This window comes from Medicago sativa, chromosome 8, assembly GCF_051527215.1.
Source record: "Medicago sativa cultivar Bolivia chromosome 8, Bolivia_mono, whole genome shotgun sequence".
In the NCBI taxonomy this organism is placed as follows: Eukaryota; Viridiplantae; Streptophyta; class Magnoliopsida; order Fabales; family Fabaceae; genus Medicago; species Medicago sativa.
The window spans coordinates 54,393,245-54,410,482 of NC_140756.1; the positions used below are offsets into that span (position 1 = coordinate 54,393,245).

At 34.7% G+C, this 17,238-nt stretch overlaps 2 protein-coding genes across 2 annotated transcripts; both read right to left on the reverse strand.

Moving 5' to 3' along the window:
* Window positions 1-4,575: 4,575 nt before the first annotated feature.
* On the reverse strand, window positions 4,576-10,310 carry LOC146899579 (uncharacterized). Its single transcript, XM_085736813.1, has 6 exons — window positions 10,296-10,310; window positions 8,168-8,365; window positions 6,335-7,912; window positions 5,309-6,253; window positions 5,114-5,227; window positions 4,576-5,022 (listed from the first exon to the last, which is right to left on the reverse strand). The coding sequence occupies exons 1-6, from the start codon at window positions 10,308-10,310 to the stop codon at window positions 4,576-4,578; spliced, it is 3,297 nt and encodes a 1,098-aa protein (XP_085592939.1).
* A 2,613-nt stretch (window positions 10,311-12,923) lies between these two features.
* Window positions 12,924-17,036, reverse strand: LOC146899580 (single-stranded DNA-binding protein WHY1, chloroplastic-like). Its single transcript, XM_085735908.1, has 7 exons — window positions 16,767-17,036; window positions 16,437-16,537; window positions 15,723-15,815; window positions 15,055-15,149; window positions 14,456-14,529; window positions 13,901-13,989; window positions 12,924-13,280 (listed from the first exon to the last, which is right to left on the reverse strand). The coding sequence occupies exons 1-7, from the start codon at window positions 16,993-16,995 to the stop codon at window positions 13,161-13,163; spliced, it is 801 nt and encodes a 266-aa protein (XP_085592034.1). The 5' UTR covers window positions 16,996-17,036; the 3' UTR covers window positions 12,924-13,160.
* Between the last annotated feature and the right edge of the window lie 202 nt (window positions 17,037-17,238).

The following is a 17,238-nucleotide window of genomic DNA, read 5'->3' on the forward strand; positions in this document are numbered from 1 at the left end:
CTTATAATAATCATCGAAAGGTGTACAAATTATTCCAATAGTTTTTTCTTTTGACAAGTTATTCCAATAGTTGATTACATGATTACTTTTCTTTCAGAATCAAAAAATTAAAACCTAAAATAAAAAAATATCATTTTTAAGATATTTTATGGTCTTTCTTTTAAAAAAAATAAAAGATATTTGATGCTCTTTTTTTTTAAGGAAAAGATATTTGATGGTCTTATTATTTTTATTTTATTTTTTGGTCAAGTAATTATTTTTTATTTTATTTTTGAATAAATAAATTAATGTTTCATTCATTATTTTTTATTTTAATTATGATTGAACTATTGATTACTTTTTTCTACTAATATATTTATTTATTATATATCAATTCACCTAATTTTTCCATATTTTTTTAATAAATCCATCTTAAATATAGGAAAAATGTCAAATGTATCTAGTTCAAATTTAAGCTAAATACATTTGATTTTTTTTAGTTTATATTTAGACTAGATACGGAGTATATTCATTTAATACAAATTATTGAACACTACCAAAAAAAATTAATCAAAATTATTTTATTATTTTTATGAAGAATAAAAAAACAAAAACGATATTCATTCAATAAAATCGATAGAGTGCATCAAATAGAACAACATATTCGACTTTGCTAAAAAAGTAAATGATGAATATGTGAACAATCTCACAACATTCAAGTTACTAACATTCAACTGTAATTTTTTTTTTTTAAGCCAAAAGATAAACATTAAATTAAAAAGAAAAAGATACAAAGACTGGGGGAACATAGAACCTGACCCAGGAAAACTCAAACGGGAATACATCGTGATAAATCAGCCTAAGTGGAACTACTTTAATCTATCCTAACAAAAATTCACTAATCACGGGCGCAACCCAGCGAACCCGCGTACGGGCGCGAAACCAGGTTACAAAAAAGAGTGAAAAGTGAACATCCGCATGGAACAGTTAGAGTGTGGTAATGGCGAATGGATCGACGGCCAACACGGTAACAAACTCCAAGTGCCAACAGCTCCCTGAACAACAGCAAGCATAAATGCTCTTTCGAGCGAACAACGCGTAAGAACTCAGATCGAGGGATGAGTCCAATACGTCAGTAATCAGACCCTATCGGGTTAAACGAACCAGACCCTTACGGGTTTTTGTAACAGACCCTTTCGGGTTTACGTAACCGAACCACCGCAAAAAAGGCCAAAGTCACCTGTCACCCAATCTAAGATCGAACAAGAACAGAAAACAAGCAACCCAAACAAACAAAAACAAAAACAACACGCACAGAACATAAAAAACCAAGGAACATAAACACCAAAAAAAAAAAACCAAACCACCGGCGTGAAGGCGACGGATCCGAAGCCAAGAAATCTGCAGAACTCAACAGATCTGAAAGGAACCAGAGATCAAAGGCCATGAACGGTGAGGATGTCTGGAACCAAAAGGGAAGACACAGAGAGAGCCACCACCGACCCTGCAAGAACCATCCATCAACCCACCACCCAAAGATCCAACAGCCAGCACCAGTATTCCCGAGTCCGAAACCGAATCAAGAATCTGAATCAAACCATCCTCACACTATCAAAACACTGCGACGCAAGCTGGCCACGACGGAAGAGCGGTGAAGGGGACGGAAGATCGCCGGAGGAAAGGAGGATCTGGACCACAAAAAGGAGGAGTTCGACCACCAAACTGGAAGTGGCGCAGACCCAAACAAACTCCAAAACCGGCGAGCAAAGGAAACCAACGGAACCCAGGATGAAGAGAGAATAACGACGGCGAGATCTAAATAGCAACTCGACGGCGAACCACCCAAAGCTCAAGCTCCAAAGGCCACTGACCTCGACGGCGAACTGGAGAATGGAGGTGTGGAGAACCATCGTTCTCGTCACACCACCGCATCTGGAAGCTACATCTTAATGTGAAAGTTTGGATTTTGGGGTTTGAGGGCGGCGAAGTGTTTTCCTAGAGAGATGGCAGAGAAGAAAAAGTTAGAGAGAGAAGTCGTCCACCCACTAAAATGTTCTTCAACTGTAAAATGCCACAAAATAATATGATAAAATCAAGGTGACTTGAATACTTATGCATCTTGATCTGCAACCATGATGCCTAAATGATTGAATTATGTATGGCTTTACAAACACTTAATAAGTTTTTTCTGTCTAAACCATTTCATTCTGATGAGAAAATAACATGGTGATTTAATTAGAGTTTGATCGAAAGATAAGTATTATCCTCGTTCCTAAGTATAAAACTCTGTTGCGTAAATCACGAGAATTAAAAAAGTTGATTGTCAAATTAGATTTATTAATAATTTAGATTGATGGGTTATTTTGGATACAAAATCCCCTCTTTACATAAATTATATCCTCCTCTTCTAATTTAAATAAATGGTTTTCATGATCTAATTTTCGTGGGAGATCTTTATTTCAAAAAATAAATAAACTTTCATGGAAGATCCCGTAAAAAAAAAAAACTTTCATGGGTGATGTTATTCCATTCATCACCATTTGTCTTTAACATTTCTATTAAAAAAAAACACATTTGTCTTCCTTACAATTTTATCTCGGTTGGTAGAAATATTGTATAATATATGTAGAAATCGAGCTTCGAACTTCGGACACCTTATTTATTCGTTTAAAAATATGAATTTCTAGTCATTATCGTTTTATAAAAAGAATATTTGTCATTAACTTTCTTTTTGAAGGGAAATATTTTTCTTTAACATTCATATATTCTCTTAAAAAGAAAAAAAGGAAGAAAAAAAAAATATAGTCACGAACCGGTCCCATATACAGTCTCTCACTCTATAAAATGGCTCCCTTTATTGGCAACTTGCTTTGATTCAGTGCATGCACGGACAAAGGGTCTCGGTTTGCTTTTCAATTGTTAATATAAAGGAGAAATTTTAAGATAGACACAAATATCCCTAAAAAAAAGATAGACACAAATAAAAATGTAAATCATTTAAGCACAAACACAACAATACATATTATCCAATGTTTTCAATAATAATAACAAGGGTTAATATGTCTTTACCCCCTGTAATATAGGCGAGTTCCGGTTTTCCCCCCTGTAAAAAAGATTCTTTCGATTCCAACCCTGTAATATAAAGATTCCATCGAAAACCCCCTGAGCACATTTGAGACCCCCCCAGCTGATGACGTGGCATGACGAGGCATGACGTGGCATGACGTGGCGCGCCAGTGTGCATTTATTTATTTTTTTAATTTTTTTTCCCTACCACGTGTGTATTTGACTGCCAGATCACTATTTCCCCTTTTTTTAATTAAAATCATTTTAATCATTTTAATTATTAAAAAAAACATTAAAAATTTTATTTTTTTTAAAAATTCATTCCCTTTATCTTTGTTCTCCATTTTCGTATCCTTCATTATCGTCTTCTTCCTTCTCCATTTCCCTTTTCCTCTTCGATTGCAGATCCAAATCTCGTAATCCTCTTCAATCTCTTCAATTTTGGTTGTCAACCTCACGAATTTCCTTGCGATTTGTTATTTGCGAATTTCTTTTTTTAGGGTTTGTCATGGCTGGAAGCAAAGCATCATCAATTGGGAACTCAGATGGAAGAACAACACCGAAATGTGGGTGCAATAGGTTTATGCGATTGTGGGTATCAAACACAGATGAAAACCCAAAGAGGAAATTTTGGAGGTGCTGTCATTTCTGGGAGGTAATAATTTTTGATGTTTTTTGATTTTGTTTTCCTCTTCTTGTCTTATAAATATGCTGTAATTATTTGGTGTAGAATGAAGATCATTGTAATTTGTTCATATGGGATGATGAGTTAGAAACACCAAGAGTGAAAGCCCTGTTGAAAAGATTGGCTGCAAAGAACAGGGACAGTGAACTTGGTTCTACATTGCATAACTCAGAAGGTTCAAATGCCTACGATGTTGGAAGCTGCAACATGGTGAATCTGACTGGTAGGAATGTTGAAGATGGTTGCAAGAACTGTGCAAGGCTATCTGAATTTCTAAGGGTTTTTGGCAAGGAAAATGGAGAGGAAGTTGGAAAAGAAGTTGGAAAGGAATTAGGCAAGGTATATGGGACTGAGAGGGCCACAACGAAGCACCTAAAAACAAAGAAGAAGTTGCAATATGAAAGAAGCAAAAGCTTTGGACTACTTGTTTTATTAGTGTTGTCATGGATTTTCTTCTTGGTTGTTTTGAAGTTTATGTAATCTGTTGAAATGTAATGTGTTCAAAGATGAACTTTAGAACATCTATAACTAGTATGATGTAATGCTTGGTATTAATGAATGAAGTATTTTGATTTGTTACATTCTGGTTTAACTTTGGCGTCAGTAACATCATGATTTAATACAAAATAGTTAGCAACACTTTTAATAGTGCATAAAGTCATTACAAAATACTTAGCACCACTGTTAATTATGCTTAAAGTCATTACAAAATAGTTAGCTAACACAGTACTTGAAAAGATTGCACACAAAGTGCTTAATGTCATAACAGGCAACAAAGTTTGAAAAGATTGCACACAAAGTGCTTAAAGTCATTACAAAACACTGACACATTACTTGAAACAAAGTTATTTCTCTACAACTAAAGTTGGCATTGTTCTCATATATGGAAGAACCACTCCTTCCTTCTTTGCAGTACATTCTTGTGTTAAAACCCCTTCTTCAGACTCATCTATCACCATTGGTGCATCTGCAGTAGCCCCTGGACCTTTAATTAACTTTGTCTTTAGTTTCCTGATCCTATCACTTGTCCTCTTCTTAACCTTTTGGACAGTATTCTTCAACTTAGCAGCAATTGTCACAGGTGGGCCATTGAGCATCCTTGGGCCATTGAGCATTCTTGAGCCATTGAGCATCCTTGGTCCATTGAACATCTTTGGTCCAGGTGCAGCAGCAGGTAACTCAGTTGCAGCAGCAGGTAACTCAGGTGCAGCTGCAGACACATTAACTTCAGTTGCAGCTGCATACATAGGAGATTGATCAGTTGTAGCAGCAGAAATATGGGTAAAATAATGCTTATGAAAAATAGTAAGAACACAACATATGTTAAGTCTTGAAACACACTATCATGGGTAAAATAATGGATATGAAGTGCTAAGAAATTACCTGTCTTTTAGCAGGGTTATCAGAGTTGTCCCTTTCAGTAGTATGTGCATCATGTTCACGACTTTCATTTGCATCCTCATTTTCACCACTTTCAGTCTGCCTCTTTGGTTTTCTCTATAACAGTTTCATACCATTATCAGATGTGTAAAAAAGTAACAAAGTTAAACAAAGTTAAAAAAAGTGAAAAAAATTTACCTGTCTTTTAGCAGCATTTGGATCCTGAGTAGTACTTTTACACTTCCTCTTGTTGTGTCCAAACTTGTCACATTTCGTACACCTATAACTCACTCCAGGTCTTCTCATTCTACTGCCAAGCTCATCAACCTCCCTGATCCTCAGTTGTTTGGGTCTTCCAGGTCCTCTTTTGTAGTGTGGTGGCAAAGGTTCTTCTATGTCTACTTGAGGCCACATTTCCATGCCATTGATGGGACTGACTCCAAAACTATAACACTCTAAATATTTTTCCCTTGAGTAGCACTGGTCAACAAAATCTGAAGGGTTTTGCATCCTATAAGATAATGCAGCAATTGCATGTCTACAAGGAATCCCTACCAATTCCCAAAACCCACAAGTACAAGTTCTCTTAGCAGTATCAACAATAAATTGTTGCTGACCATAATGATGTGTCACTTGCCATTCCTCCCCCATGGACAAATTTGGTGTCCATTGTCCAGACAGAACAACTTCTTTATCTAACCTCTTCCTAGGCATAAGCATGATGTTGTGTTGCCACCTATCTAATTTATTTCTAGCAGTACCAATCCTATTCATTAAGTAAGTCCTAATCCATTCACACATAGACAAAAATGGTTTATCCCTAGCCACTAATATTGTTGCATTAAAGGACTCAGTTAGGTTGTTCATTAGTACATCCCACTTAGGGTAGTAAGAAAAAGCATGCTTACACCAACTTTTAGTAGGATGAAGCATCAACCATTCCCAGGCACCAGCATCAATCTTCTTCAATTCATCCATTTTTGCCTTCCAAGCTTGAAAGTAGGTTGCTTTTGCAGCACCCATCATCAGGTCCCTTATCAAAGTTCCACCACCAAACTTCTTCTTGAAGTTTGCATATAGATGTCTTAAACAAAGTCTGTGCTCAATTGAATCAAACATTTCTTTAAAAACAGACATTAATCCCTATAACAATTAAAACACAGTTAAGTTAGTAAAACTGACAAAATTACAAACAGTTAAAAATCACAATTAATATTGATATACCTTCTGTTGATCTGATATGAAGACGTATCTTTTATCATTTCCTATGTCATTCATCAACAACTCCATAAACCATCTCCAGCTTGCCTTACTTTCTACTTCAACAACACCAAATGCCAGTGGAAAATACTGGTCATTGGGGTCCCTTCCAACAGCTAGCAGAAGTTGTCCACCATATTTAGTCTTCAAGTGGCACCCATCAACCCTCACAAAAGGTCTACATGCAGCTTTGAATCCCCTCTTGCATCCATCAAAGGAAAAGTAGAAAGACCCAAATCTTGGTTGAAGTGTAGGACCAAGTCTTTCAACATTTACCTTAGCAGTGTTACCAGGACAAACCCTTGTTAGCTCAGCAGCATATCTCCAGACCATGCTATCCTGCCTGTCAGCATCCCCTTCAACAATCTTCTGTGCTATCTGCTTTGCCTTCCATGCCCTTCCTCTTGTAAGATCTACTGAGTGGTTGGTCCTCATATCATTCATGATGTCTTTGATTGTGACTTTCTCAGTTGTTTGAAGTTTGTTAACAACAGCAAAGTTTGCAACCCACTTAGACTTGGCAGATCTGTTTTTTGTAACCCTCCCACATGTGTGGTCCTTTACATAGCTTTTAATTTGGTAAGTGTGACTGTTACCCACTTTAGAACAAAGACATAAATACCCACACTTCTTTTTCTCCCCTTCCTCTCTTTTTTCTCCTTTTTTCAAAGCATCTACCTTACACACAGTCCTTACCCTATAACTCTCATTTTTTTCAAAGCTAATTTGATACCCATTTAGTACATTCCACTCTATCATTGCATCCTTGAACTCTCTTAATGAATTAAATTCCATACCTAATCTAAACTGATAGTCCTTGTTTAATTGCTCCTTTCTAAACTTTTCATACCTAATTCCTCCCTCATGGTCAGAATCATCTGGATCTGAGCTATCTAACTCCTCACTAAAGTATTCCTCAATTGGTTCCATCATAGGAGCCTTACCCTTTCCTTTACTTAAGTTTTGCTTCTTGTCTGGTTCAACCAAAGGAGCCTTACCTCTACTGCAGAGACTAGTACCTGACTTCTTCATATTGCCTATTAACAACTTATCTACAGGGACTTCTTCATTTTCAGCAACATCAAACCCATCATCTAGTGCAGTAGCTCTCTCATTTTCACTGTCATCTAGATCTACATCATCACTGCTATAACCACTATCCTCCACATCAGAGTTGAACTTCATATCAAAACAAACAGGTTCCCTGAATTCCAAATCTCTTTCTAAGACATGCTGTTGATTGTGCTCTAAATATAAATGCCCATCAACTTCATCACCAATAGCCCTTATAGCAACCTCTTCAGCAAGATGATCAACATAAATTTGAAAAAACTTACCATCTTTCCCATCAACTGCACCCCAAATCCTGTAGTGTTGTTTATCATATCCCCAACCAGTTACAATCTCATCAATAGCATCCATACCCCAGGTCTGTAAATCTATATCAATTACTATTGTTTGCTTTCCACCTCTATAGAACAAGACATCATCCATAACAAATTCACCACCGTGATGAAAGACACAGTTGAACAAGAGTTTCTCCTTCAAAAAACATAGACCAATCACAGTTAGACACGTGTAAGTGTGGACCCCACACACGGTCAGCAAAACAATTTACTCTCTTAGGAATAAAAAACCCTAAACGACAACACCCTACAAGACAAAAATCCATGCACATATATGATTTTTAAAGACATTAACAGGACCACAACATCTAAAAACAACCATCTTTGTTTAAATCCATGCAAATATATGTTCAAACAAAGAAGAAGGATAAAGAGATAGAAAGAAACTTACTGAAGCGTTTCCACCTTCATTGTTCATTTTCGCATCCGCTACGACCCTCTTTCCTCCGTCTTCCATGCTTAGCTTCTTCTTCGTGTTCTTCTTCTTCGCGTCGTTCCCGTTATTATTCCCGTTATTCGGATTATTCTTTTCCGTAGCAACATTCTTCTTCTTCGCGTTCTTCATGTTCTTCGATTTGGTCATCTTCTTCTGGGTTCCGATTTGGATTCGATTCCGATTTTGAGTGATTGTTGAGTATGGGTTTAGAAAATGGAAGATGAAAGTGTGAAGTGTGTGTTGATTTGTTAGGGTTGAAAACGTAACAAAGGAAGTGACTTTCTATTTTCTCTGATTTTTGTTTTTAAAAAAAATAAAATTTTTAATGTTTTTTTAATAATTAAAATGATTAAAATGATTTTAATTAAAAAAAGGGGAAATAGAGATGTGGCAGTCAAATACACACGTGGTAGGGAAAAAGAAATTAAAAAAAAAAAATACACACTGGCGCGCCACGTCATGCCACGTCATGCCACGTCATCAGCTGGGGGGTCTCAAATGTGCTCAGGGGGGTTTTCGATGGAATCTTTATATTACAGGGTTGGAATCGAAAGAATCTTTTTTACAGGGGGGAAAACCGGAACTCGCCTATATTACAGGGGGGTAAAGACATATTAACCCTAATAACAATAAATTGATTTTTTTTCTTTTTACATATTTTTATTTGTATGTGTGCCTAAACCAATTATATTTATGGTTATGAACACCCAAGAATCGTTCAATATAAAGATCTTGTTACATAGTAGTTGCATGTACTATGTAATAATCACTTTTTAAATTATAAAAAAAAAAAAAACAAAAAGTAGAAATTGCTGTGTAGTTAAAGATAGGGTTAAATATGTTTTTGGTCCCTATAAATATGTCAATTTTTCGTTTTAGTCCCTCTAAAATTTTCCTTCAACTTTTAGTCCCTATAAAATTCTCAATCTTCACTTTTGGTCCCTCTTTTAAAGTAAACTCATATGTAGAATTCATATTATTTAATAAAATTTTTCAGAAAAATTCAAAATATTATAAGAATCAATCCAAAAAAAATCAGAATTTTTTAACAAAACATGAATTTAATATGAATTTTTATATATTTTACGGTTAAAAATTCATATTTTATTTGTGTTTTGTTAAAAAATTCTAATTTTTTTTTTAGGAAATTTTTTTAGAATATTTTACACATTTCTGCAAAATTTCATTAAAAAATACAAAAATTAAATTAAAAATAGGGACCAAAAGTAGTGATTGAAAATTTTATAGGGACTAAAAGTCGAAGGAAAATTTTAGAGGGACTAAAACGAAAAGTTGACATATTTATAGGGACTAAAAACATATTTAACCCTTAAAGATAATTTTCAATCAAACAAAAAAAAATTAAGTGGTTAATGAGTTTTAACAAATGGTAGAGAAGAATATAACTTTAAACCACCTTCTCAAACTTTTTTATTGTCTAAACCCATTGACTACTAAATTAGCATTTGTTTTTAATATAATCTTTTTTACAAGAGGAATCTTTAATATAATCAATTGTTATTAAAAGATCAAAATATGGACTAAGAATCAAAATAATCAATTGTTTTGAAAGATTGATATGGAATCATTGCATGTGTTGAAAATATCCAGTATGTCAAAGCCACCCCAGCTAATAGAGAGTCAAAGAAGAAGTCAACGTGATCATAATAGCATAGGAAAGTTATGAATGTCCATTTATTTGTTAGCACACTGGAAATGATAAATTCCAGAAGTGAGCCTAATACATATGATAAGCTCCAAGGGTAAAGACACATTGAAAGGCATGATAGTTAGTCATCCAAATTCAAACCGGGAAGAATTCCCATCAACCACAAGGAGTGGGAAAAAACGGTTGAAGGTAAGGCAAAGTTCACCTCCCAATCCATGGCTGTTTCAAAGATTTTGGTGGCCTAAGGGCGAATCTACAATTTGGATACTAACTGATAAATATATATAAACATTAAACTTGATACAAAAAACTAAGCAATTTTTTTAGGCCTAATAGACCCCTAAAAAAAGAATTTGGGGCACAAATTCCGTACTTATTTATTGGGGCCTAGGGCGATCGCCCTCTTCGCCCTACCTCAGATACGGCCATGTCCCAATCTAAAAGTTAAATGGCGAATAGGCCTCAAACAATGGGAAGAAGTCAAAGGAATTTAGAAGAAAGATAATCAATTTAAAGAACTTGTCCAAGGTTAAGATTGTAAGAACCGAGTTGGTTTGAAGAACAATAACCCCTAATTTATTTGATGAAAACAAAGTACATTAGAACAATTTTCTTGTTCCAACATATGTTTAAGTTTGAAGATAAAAAGGTCCAAGTTGTGCCTCAGGTGAAAAAGAACATCAAGACCAAATTACAAGTCGTTTCTCTGGTATTGAGTCTCATGTCAAAGTCGAAAACTATGAATGTTCCTGAGAAACGTGACTCTAGCTCAGAAGTGAGTCATCATTGATTGTTTTTCATGATGGACCGGTGCAAAAAGCTCAGTTTTCTTCTCTTAAACCCTAAGTAATCATATGCTATAAATAGAGACCCTTGCACACATTATTATTCATTCAAAAACATTGACGGTTCAAGGCAAGGGTTAAGCTTCAGAGCTTCAAGGCAGGATCATTCCTTCTCTTTTTCCCTTTAAGGTATATTTTTCTATTGTTTTGTTATAATGTGTGTTGTTATGACCAACTTAACCTCTTGATTATGGTTCCAAGATGAACCCCTTCTTATTTGTTGGATATTATTACAAAGTTTTCCATTCATTTTATGCTTTTATTGTGCTTGATTTAAATTAGATTATGCCTGTTTTTTTCAATGTTTTTTCAATTGGTTAACTACGTGTGTAATCTTGAAGAATGAACCGTATGATAAAAGTAGGCCCTGACAACCCGAAATAACATCAGTTCCATTGACTTTTCTAATTACCATTTGTTATATATGTTAGGAAGTTAAGGTTTGAATTTCTTCTGTCGTTACTCTTTTCTTTGGACAATGTCGTAGATAATCTAAACCTAGTTTAGTCTGGCAATAATTGCTGTAAGAAACGTCGTATTGGTTTTACCGTTGGATTCATTAAATCAAAAGTAGGCACCACATAAGTTGTTTGTTTTTTAAAATATAATTCCAACAAAGACGGAGGGGGATTCAAGGATTCTCAAATCGTCGTTAATAATCTGAATCACAAACCTAATCTTGTATTGCGCAGGGTAATTCAACCCTGCAATTCTATTCAATTTTATTTAACTTTCATATTTTGAAATAAGTTTTATTAATTACTAAGTTGAACGACAATCCATGTGGAGAACGATAAACTTACTACTTTATTACTTGTTACGATTTGATGCACTTGTCAATTTCGTCCATCAGGTACTTGAAAAATTAAATACTACAATATAAATACTAGTAATGCATGTCGTCTATTTTATGTGGGAACCTCATACTCTATTTTTTCAATTCACACAACACTAACTCAAAGTCTTATGACTTGGTGATTTTAATCTTCCAATCTTCCAATTTTCTTCCAACGTCACATCAATGTTCCAACAATTTATGATCAATGTTGGTGTTACATTGTATGATTTGAAGAATCAACTAGACCAAATTAATGAGTGTCTCAACCTCAACGACACAAGAAAGTTGATCATTGTTGAGTATTGTTGCCTATCAATCAATTCAGATGGACACATTTGCAAGGGACATGTTTACAAGAAGGTTCAACGATGTGAAAATTCAAAACGACAACGATGTGAGACCTTATGTTCTTTATATTTGGTTAGTATAGTTCCATGGGACCAATCGAGATAGACACTACATTGTTGAGATTTATCCATGCTATTCGGGCAAATCTGATTCGTCTCAGTACATACGAAGAAATCAGGACATGCACGATGAAAATCTTCGTCTAAAGAAACCTAAACAATACAAATATGATAGTTTGATAGAGTTGCTGGCGTGTGAAAATCTTCAATTTCTTTTTAAAGCTTCTCTGTATTTTAATCTAAACAAGTGATTTTCACTCAGATCTAGGTTGTTTTCGTGATTTCATTGTCTTAGTCAGTGTTGTATTGTTCATCGTCTTGTTTGAGTTACCGTCATTTTGCGGTGTTCGTTTGGCTTCGTTGAAAGATCGACTTCTATCAATTACATATTCAATCAATGATTTAGCATCAACGTTACAGATCCTAAGACATGGACATTCCAATCACTTTTACTTAATCATATTATTTATAGGATTTTGGTTGTATGTTATTAACTTGGATGATGTAAGTTTGTTTACAAATTCCTATATTATGTTTTTAACGATGTTGAATATGATTGTATTTGAAATACTCTATCAATTTAAATGAATGAAATCGTTTATGTAGTTATTCAAATGCATGTTGCTAGTTTCTTATAAATATACAATTGCCCTTATGAAATCATGTTGGTACATATCATTCACGACCGTTTGGCAGTGACTAAACCTGGCAAAAAAATTACCGTATGCACAAAAATAGGTTCTCTTTCAATTAGATTTTCTCCATAGGCAAAATTTAAGATCGTATTCCTTGTTACTTGTTTAAGTTAAGATTGAATTCCTTATTACTTATTTAAGATATCCAATTCTCTTTTTTTTCTTTCTATTTTTTGTAGATAGGCGCATCATAAACTCACACACACAAAGTGGAGGTACCGAGGTTCGAACCCCGATCATGACATCCGGCCTAACAATTTCGACATGATATCCAATTCTCTTTAATTATTACTATTCACTATTTTAGACAAAATATCATTCTTCCACACGCACTAATCATAACATGCACCAAGCAATAACATCACCATCTCATGAGCCAAAATTTCTAAAACAATTAATCTAACAGGTAAAAGCCAGCCATTTAGCACATTTCAAAGTTGAGAAGTTCAGAGTATGATTGTTTTGTAACACTAACACACACAAAATAGTGATCCCTATCTGTTCCATTCGTAGTCTCCACCATATCTTGGATTAGCATTGTTCGCCGCTGCGGAATACTCCGGATTTATGGAGTTTGCAAAGGTATGCCAACCTAGAAGGTATGGCATGATATACTACACACAAAAAGCCAAAAATATTAATCAGGTTGAATGCATATAAAGAATAATAAACTTATCAAAGCATGAAACATGTTGCAGCAAAACCTTTGTTGAAGCACTACTATGTCACTATAGTGAATGAATAAACATGACAGGCTACATTTTTCATGACCTGTTGAGCTATTCAGTGTTGTCGATCACGGATCGCAAAAAATGGTGGTTTGTTCAAATTATGCTACACTATAGTGTTACAGTGCCGTTATTTGACAACTCTTAGTACTAAATAGTATACTGCAGAAGAACAGTGATTTGTTCAAATTCCGCTACGCTATGACCGCTAATTGACAACACTGTATTCTAAATTCTCTTTTAAATAGACAAGCAGAAAAACAACATTTAAGACTTCAAGATTTCTTAATTAAAAAGACATGTACCTAGTGTGGTCAGACAATGGAATTTGCTTGACAATGGTTAAGCTACTATAATTGCTAAATTTATTATTAGTTAGATTTTGATTGCTACTTCTTCGTAATGATGATGAGTTAATTTTGCGACAACAAGCTTTCCATTGAACTATAAGAGCATCACATCATGGCAATAAAAACATTGCAATTAGAAATCAGAGGTAGGCATACCTTGAAAATTGAGCGTAGAACCGATAACTCTGCTTTAGATACAGGGATATTCATGCTTACATCCACGTTCGCAGTTTTGTCTTGAACACCTTTAAAAAATGCCATAATAAAGTCAGGACTCGAGAGGAGAGAGAATATTAATAAATTTCATTCTCTTCATTTTTATAGCAGATATTGCATAAAAATAGGTCTGTTGAAAGATGATATAGATTATGGAGATATAATAAGAGATTTGATTTGTATTTATGATGACAACTTAGGCATAGAAGATTTGTTGTATATTGTGTAATTAATTAATTAGGATCATATCTTTAGATTTAGCTTAATCATTTCCAGTGTCTATACATTTCAGTACCTTTTTGTACAGAACTGAATCAATCGGAAAATACGTTTCTTCATATTATCTTCTCTAAGTGAACTTTGTTCATTTTAATGATATGTGATTGACTCAATCAACTCAACATTACATAGTGCCGCAACTTGAATATGGAAAGGAAATATAAAATAAAAATGATGCAAAAATTGAAAATAAGGCTTATGAAGAAAGAACATTACTGAGGTTAAAAAAGAAACCAGAACCATCCGGAAAAGGCTCAATCTTCAAAACCTTTCTGACTTTGCCTTCATCACTGCATAAAAAGACATTTTTGGTAATGCTTTAAATGAACATAGAATCAAAGCAGCCATGATTTATAACATCAAAACCTGTCCTCACATGTGGCCACCCATACAACAAACATAAAATGAAATATATCTAGATTCGGATTATGTGCAATGCGACAACACATAGTCAGCCACATATGGACATTGAATAAAATTTTTGATCCTTTTCAAATTGGAAATACCGAGCTAGATATCTAGACCGTGAGATCTTGATTGAACAGTCCAAATGTGGCTGACTGCGTGCAGTCATGGGGTTGTGAGTTGTGACTGCACACAACCCAGATCTGTATGAACTGACATATATGGTCATATTTCAAATTCAAATATTTATTTGACTGCGTTATTAAAAGATAGAAATACAAAAACGACCATGTCCCCTCTCATAGAAAAAGAGGCAATTCATATTGCAGTAAAAATCTAAGCAATGGTAAGAGATATTATAACATGTTAATCCCATTACAAAACAATTAGGAAGTAAGCATAGAAACTACCTTCCGCCTTTGAAAGGATCATGGAAAAATTCACAAGACTCCCTTGCACCAAGGCTAATCACACTTCCCATTTCATCCACAGATAACATGAACAGCTGCATTCAAGTAAACCGGATGATGAAATCACATTTTAAACAACTACAAGACCAACCTCATAGCTCCAACAGAACCATACAAAGAACATCATAATCAGAGAATAAAACAATGTCAAACTCTATCAGGTTTTGTTCAAAAAAACCAGTGTTGTCAATATCGAAATACAAAAAATAGTGGTTTGTTCAAAATTCACTACACAAGGCAGCAATGCTATAGCGGCAGTAAAGCTTCTATTTGACAACATTTTGTACAAAATAGCGTATCATGGAAGAATAGTGATTTGTTAAAATTCTGCAAAGCTATAGTGCTATAACGCCACCATTTAACAACACTGGAAAAAACACTTGCATACACTTACACACTCCAAGATTAACACTCTTAATAGTTCAAATTCGACCCAAATTTCATCACATGGTATTTTAATTCTAATCAAATAGCATAAATGGTTTAATTGTGGCACAAACCCATGACATAAGTTTTTAGAAAACCAGCATCTGTTAGATCATATAAGAACTTCTCAACTTTGCAATACCATCGTCACCCATAAATTACAAAATACAAACATAACTAACCTGTTTTCTACTCCAATCATATTGACGCGGACCAACAGAAGGTGCAAACTGAAGCAGCAAACAACCATCCCTAGATATCTTGTATGCCCCTGACTACAAAATTCACCAAAACGTTCCACATTAAAAACATTCAATTCTCAAGCACACAAAAAACACGACACAATATAACAATAATCAGCACAATCAAATCCAAAATAAATAATCATACGTCAACATTGTCAATTGCGAATCTTAGCAAATTCTAGTTTGTTCAAATTTCACTATGTTAGAGAACTATAGCACCACCATAGCCGCAAATTTACAACACTTTGTACTAAATTGAGTATAATGGAATAATCGCGGTTTATCAAATACGTGTTATAACACCACTATAGCCGCAATTAGTACCAAATGGCGTATCACAAAACAATAGCAGTTTGTCCAAACACGACACAATATAACAACAACCAGCACAATGAAATCCAAAATAAATAATCATACGTCAGCATTGTCAATTGGGAATCTTAGCAAAAATACTAGTTTGTTCAAATTTCACTATGTTAGAGAACTATAGCGCCACCATAGCCGCAAATTTACAACACTTTGTACTAAATCGCGTATAACGGAACAATCGCGGTTTATCAAATATGTGCTATAACACCACTGTAGCCGCAATTTGTACTAAATGGTGTATCACAAAACAATAACAGTTTGTCGAAACACGCTTATACTTACATCCAAAGGCGCGAATTCCGGTGGTCTAGGAGTGATAGTGAGAGCAGCCTTCCCTTTGTAAATGGAATGACCAACATAAACCCTAGGTGGCAAAGCTCCAACTAAACACACACACACACAAATAAACCAAGTTAGTCCATTACACAAACAAATACAACCCTTTACATATTCCTAGTGTCTTTCACCAACAATTTCATTATACATAGTATATTTTTATAATTTTTGCAATAACCAAAAACAAAAAATGAAACTTTTTTAAAATGGGGTTTAGTTTCTGAGCAAAAAAGCATGTTTTAGAGAAAATGGGTTAAAGGGGGGAAAAAGAAGTACCTGAAGGGTTGTTGGGGGGTGTAGTGGGAGGAGGAGGGGGGTTTGGAGGGGAAGGGTTGAAGACGTCGGAGTGGCGGCATCGGATAGTGAGGGGTTTGAATTTGAAAGGAAGAGAGTTTTTGAAAGAGAAAGAGTTGTTGTTTGTGAAAAGTTTGAGGGATGAAGAAGAAGAAGAAGAAGATGAGAGTGATGGTGGTGTTGAGTGTAGGTGTAACTGCAAATGAGACATTATCGGCGCTGCTTTTCTGTTTCTTCTGTGTTTGAAAGTCTCAAGAAAAGAGTAAACAAGATGTAATAATAGTTTAACACATACTCCATCCGGTGACATTTATAAGCAAAAACTCACTTTTTAGTTTCATTGAATGCTTAAATATTAGACTATCTACAATGGTTAAACAACATTTTTTGTTTAAACATCCACTTTTTCACTTCCAAACACTCCACATCATTTTCTCTCTCTTCCACCTAAACA

Bases quoted from the DNA above. Each gene is read 5' to 3' on its own strand.
- LOC146899579 (XM_085736813.1), bottom strand. The intron at 7,913-8,167 runs GTAAGTTTCTTT...TGTTTTTTGAAG, and splicing joins ATGAAGGTGGAAACGCTTCA to GAGAAACTCTTGTTCAACTG. The intron at 5,228-5,308 runs GTAAATTTTTTT...AAACTGTTATAG, and splicing joins CAAATGCTGCTAAAAGACAG to AGAAAACCAAAGAGGCAGAC.
- LOC146899580 (XM_085735908.1), bottom strand. From the start codon at position 16,995: ATGTCTCATTTGCAGTTACACCTACACTCAACACCACCATCACTCTCA. The intron at 15,150-15,722 runs GTTAGTTATGTT...ACTTGAATGCAG, and splicing joins ATGATTGGAGTAGAAAACAG to CTGTTCATGTTATCTGTGGA. The intron at 13,281-13,900 runs GTATGCCTACCT...TTTTGTGTGTAG, and splicing joins TTCTACGCTCAATTTTCAAG to TATATCATGCCATACCTTCT.